This window comes from Gadus morhua, chromosome 16, assembly GCF_902167405.1.
Source record: "Gadus morhua chromosome 16, gadMor3.0, whole genome shotgun sequence".
NCBI classification, from domain to species: domain Eukaryota; kingdom Metazoa; phylum Chordata; class Actinopteri; order Gadiformes; family Gadidae; genus Gadus; species Gadus morhua.
In genome coordinates, this window is record NC_044063.1 from 21,403,031 (window position 1) to 21,414,879 (window position 11,849).

An 11,849-nucleotide genomic window follows, 5' to 3' on the forward strand; every position below is an offset into this window, starting at 1 on the left:
CGACAAGAAACACTTGCGTTACAGTGTGTGTATTCACACAAACACACACACATGTGGCGCTCGCACGGTCGAGTCTCATTGGCGGGCCAACGTCTCTGGGCGGGCCAGGCAGAGTAAGGGGAGGAGCTGAGATTCCTGATGGCGTCAAGAATACAGACATTCCAAATCAGCGCACTTGAGCCTCCGTTTTTTCAAAGGCGAGCAGAACAGCTAGTGCTCGTTTTACACCAAACGTTATTTATGTTAGAAAACCTCATAAAGTGAGATTTTCATGTCATGGGACCTTTAAATATCGATATTTGGCGTCAGCATATCGATAACGTCCCGCAAGACAAAATATCGCGATATGTCGCAGTATCGATATTTTGGCACACCCCTAGAATCCACAGTCTTGTTCCTCCCGCTGGAATCACGTCACCCACGGAGACTGGTCTCTCCGCAAAAAAAAACAAGAGGAGAGCCTTGACTGAGTGTGCTCCTCAGGTGCCCCTTTTTACGGCTCCTCAGGTGCTCCACCTGAGGCACCTGAGGGGCTTGCTCCAGGGGCGCTGTGCTGTCGACGGGTTGCCACAACATGTAGTATGATAACAACTAATAATAATACAAACAGGCAACCAGCAGCAAGGAAGTACCAATGATGGCGATGACTTTGTTCAGCTTCTGGAATAGAGAAAAACACAATGAAAATCAGAATGAACAAATTGTTTAGTTAGTGTCATCTAAACAAATACTTGTTTAGTTATATCATTAACATCATTATCTGTTTGGGACGATCTGCAGGGCATGACGGGCCATATCGTTTTTATTTTTCTCAAATTACTAGATCGAATAACGATCTGAAAAACATGATTGCAATTTTTTACCCCCATAAACTTCTCAAAACCAAGTCTACCACTGGAACTTATATTTGCTTGTTTCCCTTAATAACATTGACATGTGATGATCTTACTGGAGGAAATCTTCTTACCAGAGCTGTGGATGGGCTGTTGTTCGCCTGATCTGTTGAAGAAAGCAGTATTAAAGATATTAACAGTGAGGAATTGTTAACACGTGTAACTCTGTAGTCCTCTTCCTTCCCTTGATGTTCATTAAAGAAGACAGCTTTGACACAATTATAGATTAAACAGGCTTCACAGGCCCAACAGAGGGTAACATAGTCCAACCAATTGTGAATTTTATGACTAAAGCATGACATTTCACTATAATCGATATACCCCAAGGCAGGGATGGGCAACTGGCGGCCCGCGGGCCGCATGCGGCCCGCATCCTCACTCAGTGCGGCCCGCAACCTCACTCAGTCAGGCACATAATAATAATAAAAAAAAAAAAATAATAATAATAATTGATCGAGTTACAGAAAACTCGGTCAAGAAAGATGAGAAGAATTCATAGAATTCAAAGGCAAACCCATGCGTCTAGTTTGCTTAGAAGCGATATCAGTCATTAAAGATATACACTTAAGTCGCCACTACAACTACTACAACTGCTTGTTGGGTTTGAGTTCATTGAGTTGTTGCACTTAATGTTGGGCCACTGTTTTTCAGTTTTTTGACTTCATTGAATAATGATGTATGTGAGCCCTTTGCACTGATAAAAATACTGACCATTCATGTGGCTGTTTGACCATGGAAAACATTAAATGAATGTATGTTGGTTCAATTAACATACCGTACATAGGTTATGATTCTGGATGATTTTTTAGGTAGTGGCCATCCCCAAAATGCACCAGAATACAGGAAATCATATCTACCAAATTCAAAATTGTGTAGCTTCTCTCAGCTCACGTTTAGTTGAAGTGTGCAGTCATGTGGCCCTCCGATGGTTATGATGAAAAATGTGGCCCTCTTTATCATGAAAGTTGCCCATCCCTGCCCCAAGGTCATCAATATCTGACCTCTCTTTACCATTGAGAGGCCATGCCCTAAGCATTGCATTCTTTCAGTCACTGTGCCTCACAATCATGTTTATCTTTTGCCTAAATTGCATTTTTATTTTTATTCTAATAAAAATGCTTATGGCCCTGTTACTATATCTTGCTGTGTTTCCCTTAGGGCATTTATTTTATTCATCTTTCTAATTTCTCTTTTGTAAAAAATATTGAAGTTTGTTCATATGATGACGTCGGCACTCTCTGTTTAGTCACTACCTGGTTAGGTCTTCTTGGTTCTGCTTCATAGAGGCAATGCCATTTATTTGACATCCGGCATGTTAAGGGGACCAAGCTTGGACTTGTTCCTCTCGCGTCTGGAGAAGGTCACGATGGAGTCCAGCTCAGAGATCCGAGCACATACATTTAATGGGGCTATGGGCGGTCCAATAAGCTCTATCATTTTCAGCATTCACTCTTGCATTAGAGGGCAGGCAAGTGCTGAAAAGGACCATAAACATGTTGGCGGACTACCATGAAAATCATCAGGGAGGCATGAGATCCAGTCTGCAGATCATGCAATGTCTACTGGTATGGGCCTTTCCCCATCCGGCAAGGTTGACTTTAATGCACCGTCAAGGCATATTCAACGGCGCAGCAGACTACCTGTCATGTCAAACTCCTTCACCTGGGGAGTGGAGATTAACTCCAGAGGTAGGTTACCTGGGAGTAGTGTAGATCTTTCTCAATGCTAGAGAACCATCAACGAAGGCGCTCTACACCTGATTTATGCCAGTTGGTGCAAATCATAAGGTTCATATAATCAAGGTTTTTAGGATGACCATTGGGACACACAACACTCTTCATGAAGGGAGCCTGACCCCAGCCCTTACCCATTGAATCTCTTTGATGGCTCTCTTTTTAAATGGCCGTCCTTATAGCTACTGCTTCGGCTAAACGTTGGAGTGAGCTCCATGCCTTATCTATCAGTTCCGAGTGCTTACGCCGGAATCCTGAGGAGATGGGGTAACTCTTTGGCATCAACCTCATTCTTACCTAAGCGGCTGTCGGCTTGTTCCTTGAAGCAGCCTTTTAGTTTGGCAGCATTCAAGCCTCCTTTACAGGAGAGCAGGCAGGAGGGAGCCCTAGACTTATCTTACCGGAGGCAGTGTGTGCTACGCAGGAGACACTAACGGCTCAGTGTTTCCCACACATTGACGAGACTATGGCGCCCCGCCGTAGTCTAATTCGGCCGCCATAGTCTCTGCGTGCACATGAATTATTATTATTTAATTAATTAATTAATTTATTTATTTATTTATTTATTTATTTATTTATTTATATATATATATATATATATATATATATATATATTTTTTTTTTTTTTTGCTCAGACAAAGTTCGTGTCGCTCTCATTGGAGACTATGGGGGGGGGTATGGAGCGATTGTTGACGGGGGGGGGGGGTGGTATGGAGCGATTGTTGACGGGGGGGGGGGGGGGGGGGGGGGGGGGGGTGGTATGTGGCGATTTTTTTTTCCCAAAATTTCTGTGGGAAACACTGCGGCTGTGCGGATCAAAGCCAAGGCTTTAAAAATGGATGTTTGAAGCTATAGTCCAAGCCTACAGGTATTGCAGAGTCCCTCTACCTCTAGGTATCAGGGGTCACCCCACTAGAACCATGGCTACCTCTCGGGCTGCACCGAGAGGTGTTCCCATCGTGGAAATCTGTGCAGCAGCGGCGGGCACCCTGGCATGTACATTTTACCCGGATCCACAGGGTAAACGTGGCTTTCACGTAATCTTTTGGCAGCTGCTGTTTTAGCGACTCCTCCACAGAGCTCTAGGTAGTAAGTAGGGCTTCCTTGTGACCTTGTTGGTACAAGTATATAGTTATGAATGCAACACCTACTGTTCTATGAATTAGAAATGACCACCAGTATTTGCAGACACCCTTAATGTTGGCATGAAAACTCTTAAGGAAATGTCACCCAGGTCACTTTGTTGAATTAGGGTAGTCCCCTAAAGCACTTTTGTATATTGTCATAAAAAGCAAAATGTCTTCCATATATGAGCTTATCTGCTTCACTACACATGGAACCAAAAAAATAGTTGTTGTGATGTTGTAGTAGTTTGTAGTTTGGCATCCGCTAGGGGGAGCTGTACGTCTTAAGAGAACTCTTCTCCCACTGAGGGCACTCCTCTAGTCATCTCAACTATAGAACATGACTGATATAACATTATGCAACTGACACCGGTTATGCAAAAACTTACCTGGTGGTGGTTGGTTTTTCTGAGACGTTGAGGAAAATGCTATATTCCTTCGTTTCATTGGAATAGTCGATGAAAAACTGATAGAACCCTTCATTTCCAGCTGTCAGATTCCACATGGTTACGGTCCTCTCTGTCCTGTTCACACTGGTGAACAGATCTGGTTTGGGTTTGGTTCGTTTCGTATCATGCCATCCATTAATAAAAACCTTGTCAGGGCCATGGAAACCTTGAAAGTAAAAACTGTTGACAGGCCGCTCCTTGTCACATGGGCATAGAAATAACACCTCCCCTCCAACCTCTCCATATACAGTTGGGTAAGCAAAACCTGTAAGACAAAGGTTGGGACTTCATCAGGGAAACAATAGGTTTATAACCAAAAGAAACTGATATGTTATCATTTTGAGTTTTTAGGCAGAAGAATCTTAACTGTATCTAGCCTCATGTCTCACACACTAGACAAACACTTACAAAACAATTTTATCATGCAATGCCAAAGTATTTGTTAATGTAGCCCATATGTTTATTTTGCACACACACACACACACACACACACACACACACACACACACACACACACACACACACACACACACACACACACACACACACACACACACACACACACACACACACACACACACACTATTTTATCTCAAATGTATTCAAACTTGATCACATTAGCTATTTGTTTAACTCTTCACTTTATTTGTTTCAAACCATTTAGATTTTTTTTTAAATGGGGTGCATGTTTACATTTACACGCCATGGAGGAGAAAGGGATTGTTGCCAGCGAATGTCTCCCGCTTGAGTATGGGGTCGCTCCGAGAAGGATTCACAAATGTATTTTGTGATTTATATGTAAATTACTCTCTTCTCACAAATACATTTCAATGCACACATAAATGGATATCGGTATGTATAAATGTAAAATAAATCCATAAACAAAAATAAGTTTCACAAAAACATTTCTGATCCACACACAAATGTAGGCCTACCTTGTTTTAAATAAATGTAATATAAATCCATAAATATATTAATTAAAAAAATATTTGCAATTTTCATCACAATGTATTTGGATGTTGTTACATTTATATACAAACTGTTAAACTTGTATTTACAAGACGTTTTTCATTTGTGAACTTATTTGCATTTATGTGTGAACTGGTCTGTATTTATGTGTGGATTTCTGAGACTCTCCTGTGGGGTGTTCCACAAAGCCGGTTTTATCACATAACCGGGTAAGTTAACCCATGGTTTGCTGTAACCCTAGGTTTTCCGTTCCAAAAGGATCACGGTATGTTAGTTGCTATAGAAACATATGCTCTGAATCAAACCTGTGGGGTGTTCCACAAAGCCGGTTTTATCACACAACCGGGTAAATTAACCCAGGGTTTGCTGTAACCCTAGGTTTTCCGTTCCAAAAGGATCACGGTATGTTAGTTGCTATAGAAACATATGCTCTGAATAAAACCTGGTCGGAGCAGGTTTTGCGCATGTTAAGTTTGAAACATAACCCGGTTTTGGGTATTTAAACCCGCGTTCACCGCATATTGCATGTGTTCACAATGGCATGCCCTTTTGATGAGAGAACTGCTGATATCGGAGCGCAAATTATACGTGCAATCCACCGGGAGCGATTGATAAGACCACGGCTCGACATCTTGTCATATCAAATGACTTTTTGCTGGAGTGCTGAGATAGGCCTATAGATTCTCGCGCAAATCTTTAATATATTTAAATAGCCTTACATAGCCAAGACTACCAATCGAGGACCTGGCCTCAGTTCACTCCAGACTATTTGCGTAGCCCTCCGTTTTTTGCAATAATGCTATAATGTTGGAGATGCTGAGCACATCTCAGTCCTTTCAGATGACCCATCCAAGATTTGAATCGGCCTCCTATCATACAAAGAGCAATATTGTCTGAGCACTATGCCGAGAGGCACTTACAACACAAAGTATAAAATAGTCCTAACGGACTTGCATCCACTGAAGAAGGTTTGATCGTTACACGCACTAATCCATCTTGATCTGTGAAGTTGATGAATTGTCTCTTTTAGGTTTTCTACCCAGTTACCAAAAAAAGAAACATTTGAAATAGTATGCGCTGTGGCAAGCACATGGTTTGAATGTGTTACTTCGAAGGCAAAAAAAATCTAAAATACAAGAAAACACAAAAACCTACATTCAACCAGTGGGGTATGGCCCAGGTTAGTGGCTAGTGGCTAGTGCACGGCTAGTGCACTCACACTAGGCCATCTGGCCGTGGCCGGGCCGTTTTCACACCTAACCGTGCTCAAATCTGCCAGTGTGAATGTGGCCAGTCTGGCCAGGCCACTTGGAAGAGGTGTGCTGCTACGGTACGGGCCGCTACGGTACAGATGCTAATGAGCCGACACGCGCACATGCACGGCTACGCAACCTGAGCTGGATGACGTATAGTCCATGCGACGACCCCGGACATATAAAGGCGACGAGCCTTCTTTCCCATTAAACGGTAAACATGTATCCAAATAAGCAACAGACTCAGCAAAGTGCGAACTGTGTTCTCTGTGTTGGTTGTCCATTGTTGTTAAAACTCTGACTGGCGGCGCTCTTTATTATGGTCCATGCCGCGGACGCTTGGTGATGACGTGTTACTTACGACGTGATGACGGATGTACAAGAGCCTACCGTGGCCAGGCCACAGTTGCGACGGCCAACGGCCTAGTGTGAGTGCAGGCCAGAGAACAATGGGCCATTTGAGCACGGTTGGGTGTGAAAAACGGCCAACGGCCACGGCCAGATGGCCTAGTGTGAGTGCACCCTCTTCTCTGAGGAGGTAGGTACCTCCAGGTACCCCCTCCATGCCAGGGCGCCCTGGATTTATGTTTATTAACAGCTCCTCCACCGGGGTCAAGACAATTTGAGGGCCAGATCCAGTCTGCCAACTAACGGCCTTTTCACGATTGTCTTAAAAAAATGGCTTATTTAAATGTATACACCCAATCAGATGCCTCCCTCGTTTTCAGCCAATCACATGACAGTTCCGACCTAAGTCCAGCCTCCGTTCCCTCTGTCAAATGTCTACTCTATGGGAAAGAACATGGGTTTTTTGAATGATCGTACATAACAATCTCTAAGTGGTGAAGAAGTAAAAGCTGCGTCACGTTTAGCTACACACTTTTTCCATCTTTCGACTGGGTTTTGGGATTATCGGTGCCGTTAAAGTAGTAAACGGCACCGACGTAAAAACCCAGTCACTGCAGTCATGTGATTGGCTGAAAACGAGGGAGGCATCTGATAGGCTACAGAGAGTTCCTTGTTGAAAAAAATGCATTTGTGAATCTAGCGACGTCAGGAGAGTCTCGAAAATCCACATATAAATACAGTCCAGTTCACAAACAAATGCAAAACAAGTTCACAAATGAAAAGCGTCTTGTTAATTCAAGTTTAACAGTTTGTATATAAATGTAACAACATCCAAATATATTTTTGATTAAAATTGCTAATTTTTTTTTAATTAATATATTTATGGATTTATATTAGATATATTTAAAACAAGGCACATTTGCGTGTGGATCAGAAATGTGTTTGTCAAACTTATTTTTGTTAATGGATTTAATTTACATTTATACATACCGATATCCATTTATGCGCATTGAAATGTATTTGTGAGAAGAGAGTAATTTATATATAAATCACAAAATACATTTGTGAATCCTTCTCTGTGCATTCATTATTAATGAGACTGTTCTGACCCCATACTTGAGCGCCGCTTCCCGCTGCCGAGGGCGAGGGTCGAGGGACTACCGCCACGGCGCTGACCGCTGCCGAGGCTGTGGTCCCTCGGCAGCGAGTCTCCGGGGCGGGAGACAACCGCGGTCAACCATCCCTTTCTCCTCCATGTCGTGGTTCAGTCTACATCAGATTGATGTGGACCGTAGAAGAACCAGAGACGTCGGAGAACCCGACGCATTCGTTTGAGATTCATAATATCGTCTGGAGGCTCACACAGCTTTTGACCGTAATATATCATTTGTTAAATGCATTTTCTAGTTGGTAGCTATACAGTTACTTTTATTTTCTTACCTTTGAAAATGGCAGCATATCCCACCAACCATAATAGGCCTAGTATATTCATCTTCAACCTGAAACACACACACATCGATAGTTCCTCTAAAACGATTTAAACGAAATGTGATCGAATTGCTTATAGGCCTATGATTTGGCGACATGTTTCCAATAGCCTATACATTTTGACGTCACCATTCTGCACACTTTCAGTGTGGTTCCATCTAGTCTGGAGTATTCTTCTATGGGCAGCCCACACAATATCAGTGTTTTATACATTCATATATTTGTATCATAATAAAAGTCAAGCTTAAGGTTTATGCAAAAAGAACGAATGAACGAAAGAACTCTATTCATTAATTGCCATTTTATAAACTTTTTCTTTGAGGGGCACAATTTCACTCAAAGTGAAATCTCATTGCGTGCAAATGACGGTATCAGCAAGAAAGTGTTTCCGTAGTGTAGCTGAATAATCCTCGACTGTAAACCTCTGCGGCGTCTAGTCTTGTAATGCTTATGCTTTATACACCTGAGCATGTTAATCATAAAGCATGTAGGGCTACGATTTCTAGAAAAAAAAGAAGAAATCTCCAGGTAGAACAACATGAGTAGGCCTAGTTATAGCTGGCTAATGGCATGGGTTAATTATATTGAAGTATACGCAACACTATTGTATAACCTGCTATTGTTGTTTTTATAATTGCCATTTCACTATTTTCTTCCAATTCACGCACAACCTGACCTGATTGTGCTTGCGTGCTTGCGTGCGTGCGTGCGTGTTGGGTTATCTGGTTTAAATAGGATGTAGCAAGCAAGTGAGAACCAGATAAGACAGGGAAAACCGCGAGCTGCTGACCATCATGGGTGAGAAGGTGATGCAGGCGAAGACGGGGAGGGATGGTGCGATACACGAGAAAGTAGGCTATGTAGGAGAGGGGTACCGAAGTGGGGATTTAACCCCCTGCGTACCGCATGAGGCGCTTTTTTTCAATCTGAATATTGGTGGGGACATTTCAGTCGTCATTTCACATTGGTGGGGACACGTCCCACGCAAATATACGCGCTTGATTGTATGATGGATGGCGCTATATGTATACTCACCAAAGCGTTCAGTCCCCCCCAGTACCTGGGCCAGCTCCTGCGGTTCTTTCTTCTTCGTTCAGGCAGTAATGTGCTCTAATACCTATAAACATGAACAGTGTCCGACCCACCGGTGGATCAATTGCGATGTTTGACGGGTACTCCCGGGGCCCCTCCGGATGTAATCGGGCCGGCTGTTCGTGGATCCAAGTTTAGACACAATAACATAATAACGCGGTGAACTCTAGTTCCTCTAAATCCACGCGTACTATCAATTCCCAAAAGCACAAACTGGTTTATGCATAAAGAAACCCAACAACACACCGACTACCCTCTCGGACAGTCATCAGGTGTTGGGTATTTGAATACCCCGCCCCGCTGTCCCGTGAACCAGCTACCTTGTACCAGAGCCTTGTACAAGTGCAGCTGATCAGCCAATCCCATCTTCTTCCCAGAAGGTCGAGGGGAGGGGGCGGTTCTGTTCAGAATCGGCACAACACCGGAAGAGGCGTGCCTTCGCCACTCTGTTACGTAGATTCTTTACTTGCTCCTTGGTAACTACGCAAACGTAGCAACAACAACCATAGCTGCAGTTGGTAATCATGGATTAGCACACATGCCTCGTATCCATAGATGAAACAGTCAATTAGTTCAATAAACCTTTAGAAGGTAGGTCCTCGGTGTCGCGAGGAGGCTCGCCTACAGCACAGTGTCTGTTTATGGTCTGTTCTGCTAGCGGCTGCTACGACATTTTGACACTTGTAGATCGCCAGCCACATTGAGACGGCGAGTCGCTGTTTTTCTGTCCTTGCGTGAACCCATTCCAAGTCATTATTGTTTAACTGAGCAAACTGAAGTAATGCTTTGTTTATGTTTCGTCCGTTAGCCTAGGGGATGTTTGCTATAGTTAAATGCTAATATGTTATCTCCCTGCGACCCTAGCCTGTATTGCTTTGGGAACAGATGGCGCTGCGTGGCCCCGGTGGAGGGATGATTGATGCCGCTTAATACACGACTTGAATATAGCCATTATCTACATGTATGTTGAGGTGTTACATTGTGGGGGCTTCACATTCCTCGTACTTCCCCATTCTGTTCAATGCAAAGAGCATGCAATATTGAAATTCCACAAAGTACCGTAACATAAGAATGTTCATGGGGGTTGGTGGTCATTGTTACACTGCACGTTTTCATTAGTAAGTCACCCTGAGTCTGCTGACATGTGTCTGTTATGTATCGTTGTTTTCATGTCCACGCAGTGCCAAATAGAAAGATGCCTCCAAGCTCAGCTGATCCTCGCAAACAGTTTATTCTTACAACAACGGGGAACTTCTTTGGCTTGACGGCTCCCCCCCCAACTGGCTGACAGTGCTGAGCTCAACAATTTTCTTGATGATGGCAACGAGTTTGTCCTATGTTTCAGCCAACAACAACACGACTTGCATCCCTCAAATCAGGTAGATGTGATAAACTTGATGTGGTAAGGCACTAGCCCTCGTGCCGTAGTCACAGGATTATATTGAACCATTCATTACATTTTTACTGTGGACATGTCCCCACCACTTTTAAAATGGACGATTTTGCCACCAATCCCTTTTAAAAGCATAATTTGTTAAAAATGTTCTGAAAAAGAACCAACGCTTTGAGAAATGTTAATTTGCATAGCAAGAAAACAGAATGCAATGTCAATACCGAACAGTTAGTAAAAACTTTTACCTCCGTACTAGCCTTGTAGCCCTTTGGATACTGTGTTGTGCAGTTTTCTCGTAGTAACTATCTACTCTTACCTCATACCCATCCATAGCCTGGGAACCAGAGAGATCTGCAAGTTCAGACAAATTTCCAAAATAGATTTACCCCTAATTAACCCTATTTAAACCTTTATCTAATATGGAATGGGTTTATTAGGATCACTTTAAAGAGTAGTGCCGTATTGGAGCATCATGCATGGTGGCTGCAACTGAGGTGTCATACATTTCGCTGCTCTGATTGGATGTAGGTTCAATCAATTGCGTCCAGAGGCATTTGGGTCTACACACTAAAATGGACTGAGAGGTTACAGAGGCAAAATATTCACACTTATCCATGTGACTTAATTGGTCCGATCAGATCAAGTTTTCACAGTTTAAGTCTAATGAGAATGTTTTTATTCTACAGCCCATTTACTTCCATGTCATGTGTATTCTCTTGCATTACAATGTGAGTAACTTAATCTTGTTTATTTATTCACTGACATGTTAGATTGAAACATCTGGGGACAATGGTGGCAAGGTGCTGGTGTTCTTCAAACTTAAACCCACCGTGATCACGGAGGAGAACCTCCACCAGAGCATCCTTGTGTCCTCTATGCTGGAGTCCCCAGTCAGAAGCCTCTACCAGGCCTGTGAGACAGGTGTTTGCCCCTGTGCTGCTTCCAGGTGGGTTTGCAAGGAAGCAAGGAAAAGGAGGAAAACCAATAAGAATGCCAACTGACAATATGATTTTCTAAGTGTTGGCTTCTGCCTGCAGATGCTGTCATACATTTACTTTAAAATGTTTGATACTTTCTTCTACTCTATTGGTCCTATATTTCTCTGAT

At 43.0% G+C, this 11,849-nt stretch overlaps 1 protein-coding gene and 1 long non-coding RNA gene across 2 annotated transcripts in view; one reads left to right on the plus strand and one right to left on the minus strand.

Annotated features, from left to right (window-relative positions):
* Positions 1 to 252: 252 nt before the first annotated feature.
* LOC115528828 (uncharacterized) lies at positions 253 to 9,706 on the minus strand. The gene is made up of 5 exons (XR_003973381.1): positions 9,293 to 9,706; positions 8,210 to 8,268; positions 4,140 to 4,464; positions 968 to 999; positions 253 to 660 (listed from the first exon to the last, which is right to left on the minus strand). It is a non-coding gene; the product is annotated as an uncharacterized LOC115528828 (long non-coding RNA).
* Positions 9,707 to 9,796: 90 nt separating this feature from the next.
* Positions 9,797 to 11,849, plus strand: part of dync2h1 (dynein cytoplasmic 2 heavy chain 1) — a 123,371-nt gene continuing 121,318 nt past the window's right edge. Inside the window, 5 exon segments of the mRNA XM_030380788.1 lie at positions 9,797 to 9,993; positions 10,531 to 10,642; positions 10,644 to 10,728; positions 11,513 to 11,653; positions 11,655 to 11,682. Coding sequence (XP_030236648.1) covers positions 10,545 to 10,642; positions 10,644 to 10,728; positions 11,513 to 11,653; positions 11,655 to 11,682 — 352 coding nt within the window. The 5' untranslated portion in view covers positions 9,797 to 9,993; positions 10,531 to 10,544.